This window comes from Panthera pardus, unplaced genomic scaffold (genome assembly GCF_024362965.1).
Source record: "Panthera pardus isolate Hobbes unplaced genomic scaffold, ASM2436296v1 HiC_scaffold_8, whole genome shotgun sequence".
NCBI lineage: Eukaryota > Metazoa > Chordata > Mammalia > Carnivora > Felidae > Panthera > Panthera pardus.
Genome location: NW_026527013.1, coordinates 91471444 through 91489383, shown reverse-complemented (window position 1 = coordinate 91489383; position 17940 = coordinate 91471444). Strand labels below are relative to the sequence as shown.

At 34.9% G+C, this 17940-nt stretch overlaps 1 protein-coding gene across 3 annotated transcripts in view; it reads right to left on the bottom strand.

Moving 5' to 3' along the window:
- Positions 1 to 17940, bottom strand: part of DBF4 (DBF4 zinc finger) — a 32423-nt gene that overhangs the window by 13127 nt on the left and 1356 nt on the right. For 2 of the 3 annotated variants that reach the window (XM_019443200.2, XM_019443201.2), the window contains exons 2-7: positions 17335 to 17507; positions 11351 to 11530; positions 9840 to 9890; positions 9286 to 9355; positions 9002 to 9078; positions 679 to 715 (exon numbers count right to left, since the gene is read on the bottom strand). In XM_019443200.2, the coding sequence (XP_019298745.1) occupies positions 679 to 715; positions 9002 to 9078; positions 9286 to 9355; positions 9840 to 9890; positions 11351 to 11530; positions 17335 to 17507 (588 nt within the window). Of the gene's footprint in view, positions 1 to 678; positions 716 to 9001; positions 9079 to 9285; positions 9356 to 9839; positions 9891 to 10065; positions 10135 to 11350; positions 11531 to 17334; positions 17508 to 17940 lie in introns of those variants that run through there. The other variant, XM_019443202.2, reaches the window with a different exon arrangement.

Sequence of the window (17940 nt, the reverse complement as noted above, 5' to 3'; positions counted from 1 at the left end):
CTCAAAGTTTTAAGCCTCAGGTGAGATATTTTACAATACCAGCCCATTTCCAAAATACCAGAAGTTCTGTCTATATCCTGAGATTCTTAAACTGAAGGGATCCCCCAAAAGATCTATGAATAGAATTCAGGAGAATAATGAGCTAAAACAGGAAAAAATTTCAACTTTTATTTTCACTGATCTCTAACCAAAATTTAACATTTCCTCCAGTTATGCATATAAGGAACAGGATCACAGTGGTATTAGCAGTGCCTGTAATTCTGATACTGAATAAAAGAAATACTTTCATATTAGTTATTACAGATATTCGAAAGCACCAATGATAGCTTACCACTGCAAAATTACAATAGCAATTAGAATCACTGCTAGAACTCATTTTTAATGTGTAAAAAAAATCAAGTATATCATGATTTCATAACTCAAAATATTCTGACAACTGAATTTCATTTACTGACTTTCTCAGTAATCTAATAATTTTTCAAATGTTTTTAAAAACATTATTCTGAAAAGGGGTCCATAAGTTTCACCAGACTACCATAGGTGTCCATATTCTAAAAAAGGCTAAGACCTACTGAACGAGTTCCCTGAAGGGTTGTTTACATGATTTTTCAGAGGAGTTTTATATGTTCTATTTTCTAAAGGCAAATCAAACACACTTAAGGATATCAAAATACTTACTTCTTGCTTTCTGTGTACCAATACCTACTCTTTTCCCCTAAAAAGAAAAAAAAAGAAAAAAAGTGAAAACACTGGATTTGAAAGTACTGTGACAAAGGCAGCTGCAATGGCTCTTTTTATCCTGAAGACCATCATACAGGGAAAGTATTAAATAAAAAAGGGTGATTACTGTAGTTTTGGTGGGGGGGGGGACGAGAAGTTTGCTTTTAAAAATCAACTCAACCAAAGACATGAAACAATGAACATAAAACAAGCTTACTTTTATAATGCACCCCCAAAATACCTTGCATTCTAGCTATAATTGTTTTTGTCTTCACAGAAAGAAATCAACCAATGAGGAAAAGGTACAGTTAATGAAATAATCTAAAAGTCATTGTAAGTTATTTTTATGCTTTTACTCAACAAAACATTTGTCATAGAATGAACAAAGGAATTATTGAAATATTACAGTCTGTCAATTCCTGTCAAGGTGGAATATGTTAAATATGGTTAATTAATCCCCCTGATAACAACTAAAACTCTGGATAAAATACAATAAGCAACTACAGGAGAACAGAAAAGTAAATAAAAGCAGACGTACTGTAGAAAGAATCCAAAACTTAGGCCACCTTTAAGGGACTACACTTCCCATCCTCCCCTTTATCTCACAATGTAACCTCTAATCACAGAGTTGGCAGCAATTAGTGGAGCCAGTGGCTAAAACTTCTATATAAACCACATATTTCCTGTAGTCCCAAGAGTACAAAGGAAATCCATGGACTATTTTTTCCTTTTCTCCCACAGTTCTACCTCAGGGTGGATCCCAGTTATTAAACTGCAGTTGTAGGTGCCATAGGCAACTAAAATTGAGAAATCCTGACTTTCTAAACATAAAAACAAGGGAAAGGGCCATTGTAGGCTGGAGAGTGAAGGGTAGACTGCAGAAAGTAGCAAGTTGGAGAAAGGGATCCCTAATTACCTATATATATACAAAATAGGTGTTGGGCTTAACTTCAAGGCTTTGAAAATAGAACTAAGATTTAAACACTGCCCAAGCCTTTGACTAACCTATAAGTGATACATGTGCAGAACAAACAGCTGCATACAAATCTTTGAAAACCAAAACGGAGACTGGAAGTGCTATGTACAGAAACTGAGACAGAACTGATAGTTTGAACAAAACTTGACAAATGTTTGCTAAAACAATCACACACACAAAACCCCCAATCACGACAGCAACAAAATCAGCATTCTCCAGAGTACTGTAATAGCTCTGGAAGTCTATACAACATAAATTTGCAATATTTAATATAAATAAAAAATTATTTGACATATTAAGTATCAGTAAAAACATGATCAATTCTTGAGGGAAAAAGACAATCAGATGCCAACCCCAAGATGTTTCCAATGTCAAAATTATCAGAGAAAGACTCTAAGGGTAAACACAGTTAAAATGAATGGGAAAATACAAGTTCTCTGCAAAAAGACAAACAATTTAAAAATAATCAAATGTAGAAGTGAAAAATACATGATTTAGAATTAACTGGATGGGCTTAAAAACACAGATGATCCACTGAAGTGTCAGAGAATTGGAAGACATCAATAAAAATCTTTACTTAGAAGAACAGAGAGAAAAAAAGGTGGGCGGGGGAATGAACAGTCTCTCAGGGACCCAGTAAGCACCTTGTTTGTATTCTACTATAATTAACAAAAAAAGGTCTAAAATTAGTGTTACTGGAGATGCAGAAATAGAAGAAACAGAATGAAGAAAAACAAGTTTAACAAAATAGCTCAAACTTCCCAAACATAAGTTTATAGATTTCAGAAGCTTAGTGAACAACAAACAGAATCATCTCAAAGTAAACCATGCTGAGGCATAACACAAACTGTTGAAAACCAAACATAAATTAAAAATTTTGGAAGTACATAGAGAAAAATGATCATTATATATAAGAAAACAACAATCGAATGACTCCAGATTTTTCATCAAAATCCGTGGAAGCAAGATAGTTGTAGAACACCTGTAAAAGTACTAAAATAAAGGGGCGCCTGGGTGGCTCAGTCGGTTAAGCATCCGACTTCAGCTCAGGTCACGATCCCGCGATCCGTGAGTTTGAGTCCCACGTCGGGCTCTGGGCTGATGGCTCAGAGCCTGGAGCCTGCTTCCGATTCTGTGTCTCCCTCTCTCTCTGCCCCTCCCCCGTTCATGCTCTCTCTCTGTCTCAAAAATAAATAAACGTTAAAAAAAAAAATAAAAGTACTAAAATAAAGAATTTTTATTTATTTTTTTAAGTTTATTTATTTTGAGAGAGAGACCATGTGCACAAGTGCACACAAGCAGGGGAAGGGCAGAGAGAGAATTTCAAGCAGGCTCTACACTGCCAATGCAGAGCCGAAGCGGGGCTTATCTCACAAACCGAACTGTGAGATCACGACCTGAGCCGAGATCAAGAGTAGGATGCTTAACCAACTGAGCCATGCAGGTGCCCCTGAAATTAAAAAAAAAAAAAATTAATTCATAGTTCTTTATCCAGTGAAAAGATCTTACAGGAATGAAAGCAAAATAAAAACATTCTCACATTCTCTTCCATATGACTTTTTCGAGCTAAAAGGGTAAAACTGGTGGGTTTTTCAAAAAATGCAAATCTAACAAAATATATCACAAAAATTGGTTTGGGAGGATAAAAGGGTTCAAAAAGTCTTAAGCCTTCTACATTTTATTTGAAGGGTAAAATGCTAACTCTAAATAGACTATGAAAAGTTACATAGGTATAGTTTAAATCCTAAGCAACAACTAAAAACAAAACAAAAACAAAAACAACAAAATGGATATGGTCAAAAAGCCAAGAGATAAATTTTCCAACAATCTGAAAGGCAGCAGAAAATAGAGAAACAGAGAAATAAAATACAGAGAACACCAAGAGAAAAACATTAGTATACTTAATAGGCCTAAATTAAACAATACTGATAATTACTAAGTAGAAATCATTAAAAACATGCCAATTAAAAGACAGACATTGGCAGATTTAATAAAAAGACAAGTTCCAATTATCTATTAGAAACGCATTTAAAAAACACACAGGTATGTAAATGGAGAAGGAATAAAAAAGAGCATGCAAACACTAATCAAAAGGAAGCTGGGGACACCTGGGTAGCTCAGTTAAGTGACTTCTGCTCAGGTCATGATCTTGCGGATCATGGGATAGAGCTCCACATCAAGCTCTTGCTAACAGCTCAGAGCCTGCAGCCTGCTTCAGATTCTGTGCCTCCCTCTCACTCTGTCCTTCCCCCGCTCTTACTGTCTCCTTCTCGCTCTAAAATAAATGTTAAAAAAAATTAATAGTAATAAAAAAAGGAAAAAAGTGGCAATAGTGTTTCAGACACAGAGACTTCAGAACATGAAATACTAACAGGGACACAGGGACATTATATGACAATAAGGTTACTTACTAATAGGGACAGAGGGACATATGATAAGATTAATTCACAAAGAAAACATAAGAATAATATAGGTGTATACATCTAAGAAGACTCAAAACACATGAGTCAAAAAGTGTGACAGAACTGGAAGGAAAAGTACACAAATTCACATTATACTTGGCAACTTCGGTACTCCTCTCACTTTCAGTAATGGCTAGAATAAGACAAAAAATCAGTATGGATACAGAAAACCTATACAATTTGACCTATTTGACATCTAAAGAATATTCCACCTATTGGGGTGGCCTGTGTGGCTCAGCTGGTTAAGCATCAACTCTTGGTTTCAGCTCAGGTCATATCTCATGGTCTGTAGGTCTGAGCCAGTTTGTAGGTTTGAGCCCCATGTCAGGCTCTGCACTGACAGCACAGATACTGCTTGGGATTCTGTCTCCTCTCTCTCTGCCCCTCCTCTAGTTGCTCTGTCTCTGCCCCTCACAAAATAAATAAACTTAAAAAAAAAAAAAAAAAAAAAAGAACATTCGATCTATTAATTGCAGAATATACACTTTTTAAGTGCACATGGAACTTGCATTAAGAGACTATATTCTGGACAATGATACAAACCTTGACAAACTTGAAAGAACTGAAATCACACAAAGTGGGTGTTCTGACCATAAAAGAATTAAAACAGCAATCATTCATTGCTAGTGGAAATGTAAAATGGTAGAATCCTTTTGGAAGACAGTTTGGCAGCTTCTTACCAAATTCAACATACTCTTACCATCTAATCCAGCAATTATACTCCTTGGTATTTATCCAAATGAGTTGAAAACTAAGGTCCAAACAAAACCCTGCACATGGCAACCAAGATGTCTTTCAGAAGGTGAATGAGTCAAGTTGCAAATCCAGGCAATGGAATTATTCAGCAATTAAAATAAAAAAGCTATCAAGTCATGACAAGACATGGAGAAACTTTAAAAGCCTATCACTAACTGAAGAAGCTAATCTGAAAAGGCTACATACTATATGATACCAAATATGACATTCTGGAAAAAGCCAAACTATGGAAAAAGGATCAGTAGTTACGAGGAGGGAGAGAGAGATGAATAGATGGAGCCTTTTTAGAGAAACTACTCTGTATGATACTGTGATGGAAGATACATGTCACTATTCATTTGTGCAAACCTACAGAATGTACAACATCAAGAGTGAATGAACCCTAACGTAAACTATGGACTTTAAGTGATGATGACTTATCAATAAAGATTCATCAATTTATAATCAATGCACCACTGTAGTGCAGGATGTTGATAGTGGGGGAGGCTGTGTGTATACTGAGAGGCAAGGGGTATGTGGGAATATCTGCCACTTACTCAAATTTACTATGAACCTACAGCTGCTCCAAAACAGTGTCTGTATGTATACTATATCCATAAATACCATATATATTATATATATTTGATGCATATCATAAACATATATATTATATACACGTACACACACACCCACATATATATATATATAAAGCTCTATACAAATTGCGTGGGAATGCAGTAAAGCAGAGCTCAAAAAAAATTTACAGCAAAGCTGGTTCTTTGAAAAGATTAATAAAATTGATAAAACTCTATCCTAATGAAGAAAAAATGTAATAATGATCTCAGGAATGAAAGACGAAACCTCATTCAGACTCCATAGACATTAAAAGCTTAATTAGGGAATATTATAAACAACTTTGCCATCAATTTGACAGCTTAGACAGGAAGTACAAATTCCAAACACCAAAATACACTCAAGAAGAAATAACCTGAAATTTCTTTTATCTAATAAAGAAATTGAATTCATAGTTGGGGATTTTCAAAAGAAAATTCCAGACCTAGATAACCTTACTAGGAAATTCAACCAAACATTTAAGAAATAAAACTGACTCGGGGCGCCTGGGTGGCTCGGTCGGTTAAGTGTCTGACTTCAGCTCAGGTCATGATCTCGCAGTCCGTGAGTTCGAGCCCCGCGTCGGGCTCTGTGCTGACTGCTCAGAGCCTGGAGCCTGTTTCGGATTCTGTGTCTCCCTCTTTCTCTGCCCCTCCCCTGTTCATGCTCTATCTTTCTCTGTCTCAAAAATAAATAAACATTAAAAAAAAAAAAAAAAAAAAAGAAATAAAACTGATTCTACAAAAACCCATCTAGAAAATAAAAGTGGAAATACATCCCAGCATTTGAGGAGAGAATTACCCTGACGCTAAAACCAAAGACTCAAAACAGAAAAAGAAGACCAATATTCCTCATGTACATATGTATGTGTATATGTACATGTACACACACACACACGCACACACTCCCCAAAATTTCAAGTAAACCGAGAAAAGAAAAAAAAACTCGAAGCACTTTAAATAGTGGAGCAAAATGCATTCATTCAACTTTAGTACTTGGCAAGCCAAATTTTCCAGAAACATTTTCTTCTCATATACAAACAAAATTTCTTACATACATACAATCAATCAATCAATCCCTGACAAGTATACATCCTGGACTACAGATAAATTTGGTATTCTTATCCTTTTTGTTTTGAGAGAAAAGATCTGTTTCACAGCTATTTTATCACACTTTCATTGTTTTTCTTGTTTCACCAGGGCAACAACCCCTAGTGCCGGGCCCTTAACAGGACTGAATATCTGTTGAATATTGAGGGTTGTAAGTAAACAAAATATCCCTGAATACTTTTTAAACTATGAACCATGACCTATTAGCAGGTTAATATCAACTTAAGAGTTGTGACTAGTATTTTTTACAAACGAAAATACAATACTATTGAAATACTGGCATAAATCACATTAAGGGTAAGTACTATTTCATGAAACTTGTTTCAGATATGTACTTAAATACACTGCATGTAGACAGAAATACGTTTGTATATTCAGAGACCATAATGTCCTTGTGAGTTTACATTTTCGTATTTGTTTCTATATACCATCCAAAAACTCTGTAAAGAACAGTAAAGGTAGCTTAATGCTATTTAGCATATTTCAATTAAGGTATATTCACCCACAATTTTTTAAAATTTGGAAATAGCCATTTGGAGGTTTGTTTTATCACTTGTAAATAAGATATTCAAAGCATTAAGTATTAAGTAAACTATTTGTTACTTTCTGCAAATTGTTCCTATCTTATACAAATGTAAACTTATTAAAAATACAAAATTCATTAAGACTTTAGGTATCTTTGCACATAACATGCATATATGGAATACTCATGATGTAAAATATGTTTCTTATTGAAAACTGTGTTCAGAAGAGTTTAAAAGTCACTGTCCCAATGTCACTATTACCAGCAAACATGCTTTACTGGCAACCAGACCTTTCATATCTATTCAACTAGGTTACTCTATTAATAATCTCAGTAATTTTCCAAACCTTTCCAAATAAACTCTAACTCCTTTATACAATGTGCAAGGTCCTATCTGAACTTCGTAATTTTTCCTGCTTCATCATTTATCATTCTCCCACACAAAAATCAAGGTGCATTTGATTTCAGAAAATTTCCCTAACATGCCAGCCTATTTATGTCTACATGTGTTTATACATATACTCTTCTATAAAATTTTCCTTTTATATATATATATTTTTTTTTTTTTTTTAATTTTTTTTTTCAACGTTTTTTTATTTATTTGTGGGACAGAGAGAGACAGAGCATGAACGGGGGAGGGACAGAGAGAGAGGGAGACACAGAATCGGAAACAGGCTCCAGGCTCTGAGCCATCAGCCCAGAGCCTGACGCGGGGCTCGAACTCACGGACCGTGAGATCGTGACCTGGCTGAAGTCGGACGCTTAACCGACTGCGCCACCCAGGCGCCCCATTCCTTTTATATTTTAATCATTTAAGGATTGACGAAGAAAAAGCAGACCACAAAAGAATACACTGGTATGAGAACTGTGAGAAAAATGAGAGATGATTAAGTTCCAGAAGAAAACAGGTAAACTAAAAAGGAGATGAACAAAAGCTCACAGAACCAATATGACTCGTTTTAAAAAGTGTTAACTCCAGGGGTGCCTGGGTGGCTCAGTTGGTTAAGCGTATGACTTCAGCTCAAGTCATGATCTCACAGCATGTGGGTTCAAACCCCACGTCAGGCTCTGTGCTAACAGCTCTGTGTATGTCTCTCTCTCAAAAATAAATAAACATTAAAAAAAAAAGTGTTAACTCCATTTGGCAAATCAGTCCGGAGTTTTATACTTCATAGGCTAAAGAGTGAATGGGAAGTATGAAAGTGGATATTTGAGTTTAGATGATAAAAAGATTGGATGGTTATCAGGGAAGGATAGAGATCAAAAGAGGTAAGTTTTATTATACTTATTTTAAAGGATGGAAAAGCCCTGATTTGGTATAAAGGCTCTAAGGAGGAAGCTAGTTTTTGAAAAGGGAAGACACAAGATACGGAAACATTAGGTCTAACACTGCAATGCCTAATGCACTCAATTAGCAAATATTGTGAGTTCAGGCCAGAAAGCCACAGTGCATAACAAGATTTTGTCATAATGCTATCTAGAGCAGTTGAAAAGTAAACACATTTCCTATTTATGTTCACCAAAGAAATAAATTATATATATGAGAAGCTTCTCCTGCAATAAGCTAATTATGTTTTCCTTCAGAACTGAACAAGAGTATCTAATAAAAAGCAACAGCAGCCAAAGAAGCAACCAAAAATAAATACAACTATGCCAGCCTCCCAGGAACAACTTTTACCTCACGAGTAATCCTAAAGTTAAATGCTACATAATACCTTATTCAAATAACAGAAAGATGGATACAGTACAAAGGCTTACCTTTGCTGGCAAGTAATATTTTCTACTTGGCAAGAATAATTTATAGATAAATAAAAACCAACCTTGATCACTGTGATTAGTTTAAAAATTAAGGAAAATAACATACCACATCTCTTACAGAAGTGCTTGATTTCTTGAGTAAATATAATTCTTTTTTCTTTTGTTCAATGTAGTATCTAATGTCTTCATTAAAAAAAAAAAAAAAGCTTAAGGTTAGCATTTTTATCTTTAGAGTTAAGCACTGCTATTTTCTTACTACTAGATTTAGGTGAAAGAATTACCATTATAGGACCTCTTGCTATCAGAATACTCCCTACCTAAAGTTGGGAACCAAGGGGTACAAATTAATACTTTTAACAAATATTGTCAAAAAATTGATAAAATCCTTACCATCAATATGAAGAATTTTTACTCCCCATGATAAGGCATTTGATAATATACTATTTGAAGGAATAAAATCCTGTAAAATAAAAAAGGTTTGATAGTTTTTCTAGAAAATTACTAACTTAAATGAGCTAAATTTTAAAAATTATTTGAGGGTTAATGTCACTGAGGTGGGTATTCAGTAACATACACAGTTACAAGGGCAAAGAGTACACCAGTTTTTATTTTGCGATTTCTAAAATCAACCCTGTTTAATATATTCCCATATACTTCACAATTAATCCCACTGTAGCCTTCCAATTAACAGTTTCAAGAAATTTCATTTAAAAATACAAAAATGCCATAAGCTTCATACGTCTGCAGTAATATTTTAAAAGGCCACAAGATGGAGATGTTTCTTCATGAAAAGTAGATTCTGTTCTTTGTAAAACAAGATACATGCTGATATTTACGCTTTTTCTACTTAAAATTAGGAAAGGAAGATTTGGGGAACATCTCCATTTCCACTTGAATTTTTAATAACAGAATAAATACTGTCAGTTTTTAAATTTCATACTTACATGGTCCTTGATAGCTTTTTCAACTAATAATTTTCCTCTGCTCAAACACACCTATAAAAAGACCAGAGATCAAACGTTAAACATTATAACATAATGCCTCATTGGGAAAAAATTTAAAAATAGCTAAAATAAATAGATACAATTTATAAATTTTAATAATAAAATATCAAAAATAAATGAAAGGTATCTGTACAAGTATTACAGACTATCAACACAATAAATGTACAGTAAAAGTGAGTTCCTTAGAGTCTTGGGAATAAGATCTATTAAAGTATGCTTCTTTTCTTGATAGAGCAACTAAACAAATGAGACCATAGGTTAGTTTTGTAGTAAATTCTATTAAACATTAAAAATAAAATAGCTAGATTCTTCTGAAATTGTCTATAATTAAAAACTAAGTTTAGATTCTAATTCCCTATTCAAATGAAGATCTAAGAATATCAGTTGTATATGTTGTCTTTACATGGTATTTCATTTCACATTTTAAGCAAAATACTGGAGATGCAATTGAAATGCTATGAGCAACAGTTCATTTGGAACCATTCACTAGTATATAATCTCATTCCTGCAAAAAAGCATTAAAGTGAAAAAATGCATGAGCCTTCCTGGACTTTTTTCCCCTTCTGTGTATTTGTTTTTTCTCCTTCCACAATTTATCCTTGACTATAATCTTCAAACTTACTGTCAACAGAGTACTAGAGATAACTAAATAACTAAAACAGAGACTGGCAAACTTTTTCTGTAAAGGGCCAAATCGTACATGTTTTAGGCTCTACAGGCCATATAGTATCTGCCCCAATTATCCAATACTTCCTATATAGGAAACTCAATTTGTAAACAAACAGGACTGGTTGTATTTCAATAAAACTTTATGTACAATGACATCTGAATTTAAGTTTGTCACAAAATATTCTTTAGATTTTTGCCCAAGCATTTAAAGATATAAAAACCATGCTCATAAGCTGTAAAAAACAAGTGGCAGGCCAGATTTGGCCTACAGAATCTTTGTTTGCTTACTAACGCTGTGAAGCAAACAAAAAGTTTCCATTTCTTCTTTAAATAATGATCTACTCTTACTTTTAGTTGTAAATTACTCTTCAAAATAAAAGTCATCCCCAAATGCAAAGCTATTATTTTAGCCGAGCATGACTGCATAAGTATTAGGAGAAAATCACCATACTTTAAGACAATAACTTTATTGGGGTGCCTGGGTGACTCAGTCGGTTAGGCAATGACTTCAGCTCAGGTCATGATCTCGCAGTTTGTGGGTGCAAACCCTATGTTGGGGCTCTGTGCTGAGAGCTTGTAACCTGCTTCGGATGCTCTGTCTCCCTCTCTCTGTCCCTCCCCGACTAGTACTCTATCTCTCTCTCAAAAATAAACATTAAAAAAAAAAAAAAAAAAAAATGACTGGAAAGCCACACACAATGTAGATATTCTACCTAAGTGAACTCGACTGTCAGTCTCATGAGATCCTCCAGCTATGGCCTTTGTGAATGTAAGATACTTACTGAATCTGGAGATTTAAAAGAACTTCCATCATGGCTGGGATGAGGTGAGGTGGTTTCTGCAGTATATGCAGATTCTGGACTTGGTACAGGAGAAATTCTTCCCAACGTTTGTGCAAATTTAGCTTCCTTTTTGTTTGAAATAAGGTAACTGATATCTTTGCTGAGAAATTCTTCAACTCGCTAAAGGAAACCAAAGTATTTTCAAATAAGCCATATAAACCATAGACTGTTTCATATTTTTAGTGTAAAATGCAAATTTGATACGTTGTAATGATTTGTAGGGGCGCCTGATGGCTTAGTCAGTTAAGGGTCCAACTGGCTCAGGTTATGATCTCATGACTGATGGGTTCCAGCCCCACATCGGGCTCTGTGCTGACAGCTGAGAGTCTGAAGCCTGCTTTGGATTCTGTGTCTCCCTCTCTCTGCCTCTCCCGTGCTCACACTCTTTTATCTCTCTCAAAAAATAACACATTAAAAAAATTTTTTTTCAATTTGTAAATTGGGGGTTTTTATAAGGTGTTCTTTTGACTATGAGTTCTGAGCAAGTACAACGGGAGTTCCAATAACAACCAGCATGGGCTAGATACTATTTTTAAGTACTTTATATATCCCAATTAGTTTAATCCACAACAACTCCATGGTCCTAATATTGCTAATATCCACATTTTGTGGAGAAGAAAACTAAGGAGAAGTTAAGCGACTTGCTGCAGGTTACAACACCAGTAAATAACAGAACTTGAACATAGGTATTGTGACTCAAGTCCATCCTCTAAAGCACTACAGTTCAGTAGAACTTAATGCAATAATGAAAATGTTCTTTACCAGCATATTGTCCAATATGGTAGCCAACTTGCCACATTTGGCTACTGAGTACTTAAAATGTAACAAATGTAACTCATGTGACCAAGCAACAGAATTTTAAATTTTACTTAAATTTAAATAGCCACGTGTGCCAGATGGCTATCATACTGGACAGTACAGCTCAAAATCAGTTATAACATCTTTACGTATACGAGGGGACCCTTACCCTTTGAGTCTAAGGTCAAAGACAATTACCCTACTAAAATTTTTGAAAACCACTGTTTAAATGCCTGAATTTATAAATGCAGGTACCAAATGTCAACATTATCAAAGATCATTCCCATCCAAGGACAGGAAAATTAAAGTAGACATAAATACTATCAATCATTAACTATTTCCATAAATGAAAAATTTCTAAAATATTTTAAAAAGCTGTATCTAATTTCTATAGGATCTTACAACATAAATGGAAATAACAATAAAAACAGCAAAACATGTAACATGAATTAATTCCATCTAAGCATTAAGCAGAATCTGCTGCTTATACCAGTGGCTAGATGTAAATCACTATTTCCTTTTTTCTGAGCAACATTTCATCAACTAGTAAATAAGATATTCACATTTATTAATTCCAGGGATTATAAACTCAAATGCCTACACGTGCCAGCAGGAATATAAATTCACAATTTACACATCAAATGCTTTCTTCATTTTCATAAATATGTGGCTTCAGTGCTGCCAGAGGTTCCAATTTTTCAAAACAAGCCCAATCTCCTATATATTTTTTAAAAATTGTGATAAAGTATATGCAAAATTGACTATTCTATTTTTTAGTGCACAATTCAGTGGTATTAAGTACATTTACAATGTTGTACAACCATTACCACTATACACTTTTAGAACTTTTCCATCATCCTAAGCTGAAATTCTGAATCCATTAAACAGCAAGCCCCCCCCCCCCCATTTTTTTTTTTTTTCTCTTCCTATCCCTTCTTAACCTGTGTCCTACTTTGTTTCTATGAATTTAACCATTCCAGATTCTTCATACAGGTGGAATCATGTACTTGTTCTTTTGTATTTGAGTTATTTTGCTTAGGACAGTGTTTTCAAGGTTCATCCATACTGTGGCATGGAAAAGGATTTCACCCCTTTTCAAGGTTGAATAATATTCCATTGCAGGTATAGACCACATTTTGTTCATCCATTGATCCTGATGAAAATTTGGGTTGTTTCCACCTTTTGTCTATTGTGAATGCCACTATGAACATATCTCTTCAAGGCCCTCCTCTCAAATCTTTTGGATATAAGTTGTTTTCCACGCAGTTGCACCATTTTATAACTCCAACAGTGCACAAGGGTTCCAAATTCCACACATCCTTGCCAACTTATTTTTTTGACAGTGACCATCCAAATGGATGTGACATGGTATCTCCTTGTGATTTTGATTTGTATCTTCTTAATGATTAGTGATGTAGAGCATCTTCTCATGTGCTTATTAGCCATTGGTACATCTTCTTTACAGAAATGTCTATTTTAGTCCTTTACTCATGTTTTAACTGGGTTGTTTTTTGTTGTTGAGCTACAGGTGCGCTTTATATATTCTGGATATTAACCTCTTACCAGGTACATGATCTGCAAATACTTTTTCTTCCCATTTTGTGTGTTTTTGCCCTCTTGATAATATCCTTTTGTGCACAAACGTTTTCATTTTTATGAAGTTCAATTTATCTATTTTTTCATTTATTCTCTGTGCTTTTGATTTCATATCCAAGGAATCAATGCCAAATCCAATGTCATGAAGACTTTTCCTTATATTTTGTTTTAGCTCTTATGTTTAGGCCTTGACCCACTGGTAATTAATTTTAGCATATAACATGCATATAGCTTCATTTTTTTAAAGATTATTTAGAGAGAGAGAGAGCAAGCGAGCAGGAGAGGGGAGCAGAGAGAGAGGGAAAGAGAGAATCCCAAGCAGGTGTCAGGCTGTTAGCACAGAGCCTGAAGCAGGCTTGAACTCATGAACCGTGAGATCATGACCTGAGCTGAAAACCAAGAGTTGGACGCTTAACCGAGCCACCCAGGCACCCCATATTTTAAATATACTCTTTCCTAGGGGTGCCTGGGTGGCTCAGTCAGTTGAATGTCCGACTTTGGCTCAGGTCATGAACTTGCGGTTTGGGAGTTAGAGCCTCGTGTCAGGCTGTGCTGACAGGTTGGAGCTTAAAACCAGCTTCAGATTCTGTGTCTCCCTCTCTCTCAAGAATAAACTTAAAAAAAACTTTCAAATATACTCTTTCCTCTATTTAGTTTGTTGACTCTACCTGGTATATTCCTACTAGACTTTCAAGCCTTAGGTTAAACTCTACCTGTGCAATGATTTCTGAAGGCAAAGTTAATCATTTTCTTCTCTGTATTCTAATGGCAATTTCAACATAATTTCTGTTAGACATGGACAATGCTATATTGTAAATGATTTAGGTGATTCATATTCCCAAAGACTAAGCGCAGTATAGTACATCTTATTTTTGCATCTCCAGCAGCTAAAATAGTGTTGGTATATGAAAGATACCAGTGAAACAATTCTGTAATGAATTTGCACATGCCCAAATTATAATCAGTCTTCAAAGCAGAGTTAAAATTGGGTCTGCAAATAAGCTTCCAAAATTTCTCTACTGGAAGTAATTTCTCCCTCCTGTTGACACTGTATGTTGTGTTACAATTAATTGTGCCCATGTAATCTCTACCAAGATCAGAAGTTGAAGGCAGGATGAACTTAAGGTTCATTTTTGAATCTACCAAAACACTTAATACCATGCCCTATAGAATTGATTTAGTTTCATCAGTCTTCAATTTGTTAGCTGTTGCTGAATTTAGGTCTTTTCAAGAGTAAACTCAAAACTTATTTCTGAGTCACTGAAGGTTACAGTGAACATCAGATAAGGAACTCTGTCCTCAAAGTTCATGATATGGCATTTGTCCTTACATCTCTGTTCTTCTCCAACTGCCTTATTTCGGCACAAAATGTTTAAATATGGGCCTAAATGTGGTTGGTTCCATGTCCTTTTTAGATGGTTTTACAACAGCTATATTCCTTGCCACTACTAAAATATATTTCCCCAATAGGTCAGACTTCACTGCTGTGTTTTCAGTGGTTGAATGTCTCAGAAGTGTACTCTCTAGATAAATGGGGTATGTTTTCATTAAGAGTAGACAAAACAAATTCATAAAGTGGACAAGTACAGAAAAAAAACACTGGTAATAATCTGAAGATCAATTACAAAATGAAAAGGGTCTAAGTAATCCTAAAAAATGCGTTAAAAAGCATCAGCCTTTCAAGGAATATCTATTCAACTAAATATTCCTTAACGTTGAGCCCTAAAACTCTTACTGTCCAGAGGTCAAGATTCTTTTATAGTTCATGTAAAAGATGACCATTACCAAAGTTTTTTTTTTTAATTATACAGATGGTAAAGTGCTAAGAACAGAAATCAGGACATCACTAAATTATTGGAAAGATAGTGTAGGGGAGATATCATAACTTGATAAAAAAATTTTTTTAAAAGCTAATCAATCAGGGGCGCCTGGGTGGCTCAGTTGGATAAGAGTCCGACTGTGGCTCAGGTCATGGTCTCGCAGTTTGTGGGTTTGAGCCCTCGTCGGGCTATGCGTTGACATCTTAGGACCTAGATCCTACTTTGGATTCTGTGTCTTCCCCTCTCTCTCTCTCTCTCTGCCCCTCTCCCGCTCATACTCTGTCTCTCTCTCTCTCTCAAAAATAAACATTAAAAAAAGTTAATCAAGTTTAGTTGAAAATCCACAGCTTAAGGGAAAAAATCTGGAAATTTATGCTCTTAATATAATCTTCACTTCATTGGTCTACTTCAAACCATTTTAGGATAAAATTTGAATTGTATAAAACCCAACTATTATCAAATGCCTAAGTTAATCCAAAACTTGTTTCTTGCAAGTGCCTCAGGAACTGCTGTAGGAATGAGAGAGAAAGGAGGCAGAGCAAGCATCCCTGCACTAACCGTAAGTGCAGTTTTATATAGAACAGTTTTCTTTTTACTGGCTTTATACACTGTGGACTTCTGAATGATTTTGCTTGAAGAGTTCTGCTAAAAATACAAATCTAAAATCACTGATTTATATCATGTAAGTTAATGGGTTATTCATATTTGAGAAAGCTGTGAAACTAAACCAGAAAGCTACTTTGTAGCCATTAATTCCTAAAGGAAAAGAATAGTGGAGTAGCATGTCAGTCTGGGAATTAGGCTGATCCTGTACTGGGCCAGTCATTTCACTTCCCTGGATGCTTAAGTACTTACTACCTAAAACGAAATTTAATTTTAATAACATGAGTAACAAAGTAGAACAGCTTTTCAAAGATAAATAAGTAAATATCACACCAACAAACAATTCCAAGAAACTTGTTACATGTTCCTCTGCAAATTTCTGTTCTAGAAATGCCAGGATTCTTTCGCTTATTCAAAGGTATTGACCTCAACAAACTCAAAGTGCAGCACAAACCTTTTTTTAAATAGGACAAATTAGGAAAGAAATTAATGACTTCTTAACCTCACTTGCTAAAATTTGCCCAGTGTTAACCTTATTCCTAAGAAAATCTTAGAATTTTCCTCAAACTTTCTAATTATTTAATCATTTAGTCAAAGCGTAAGGTAGGAAAGAGGGCTTTTAAAATTGTTAACCCAAAATTGTTCCCTTAATGACATTCATTCTGTTGAGACTGTTACCACTGAGAGTTAATTTTAACTCGTTGTGGTTTGTAGAGGTTTTTTCCTTGTTCTGTAAATGACATTCTTACTGTTATGCTAGTCCAGACAGATTTATGTAGCTCCCTAATAATCACAATCAAGGAGCTGCTGCTCTCTGGAGGACATACCAACATAATAATGAGAACGCAAGCAGAGGTTCCACCAGGCCAAGGGAGTCACAGTTCTCAAACTTCGTGAACTTTACATTAATCACAGAAACATAAAAGTTCTATTATGCTACAATAGGTTAAAACAAATAATTTTTCAATGATGATAAACAGCTCATAAAAATTTTAAGCTTGGTGATTACATGATTATGTTTCCCAAAATGAGTATCTTCAAGGATTTCACAGTAGAAAGTACTAGTCACAAATTATTCCTTTGTCAAAATGTATAGTTTTGACTTACCCCTCCCAGATCCTGAATGTCCTTTTGCAGTTTTTCAGATACGGTGACAGAAGGTAAGTCAATGTAAAATATTTTTCCCCCTAGTGGCTTATATTTGGATTTTTCTGGTTTGTTATCAGTTTTCATAGATTTTAAAGATGATCTGTTTTTTTCATTTTTGACTTGGATTCCACCTGTTGTTTAAAAAATGTAGAATTAGATGTTTTATATGGACAAAAAAATTTCTACTATTTTAAAATTATTTCTTATAGAACATTATACCACAGAGGAGAAAAAAAATCTTTATAATCCCGCCAATTAAACACTCAATAGCACTTTTTAAAAATCATTTTTAATGTTTATTCATCTTTGAGAGAGAGAGAGAGAGAGAGAGAGAGAGAGCAAGCGCACAAGCAGGGGAGGGGCAGAGAGAGGGAGACAGAATGAGAAGCAGGCTCCAGGCTCTGAGATGTCAGCACAGAGCCGGAACCTGGGCTCAAACCCCTGAACCGTGAGATGGTGACCTGAGCCAAAGTCAGAGGCTTTAACCGCCTGAGCTAGGCACCTCCACTCAAAAGCATTTTAACATATTTCTTTGTAGTACCACCTAATAAAAAAACAAAATAC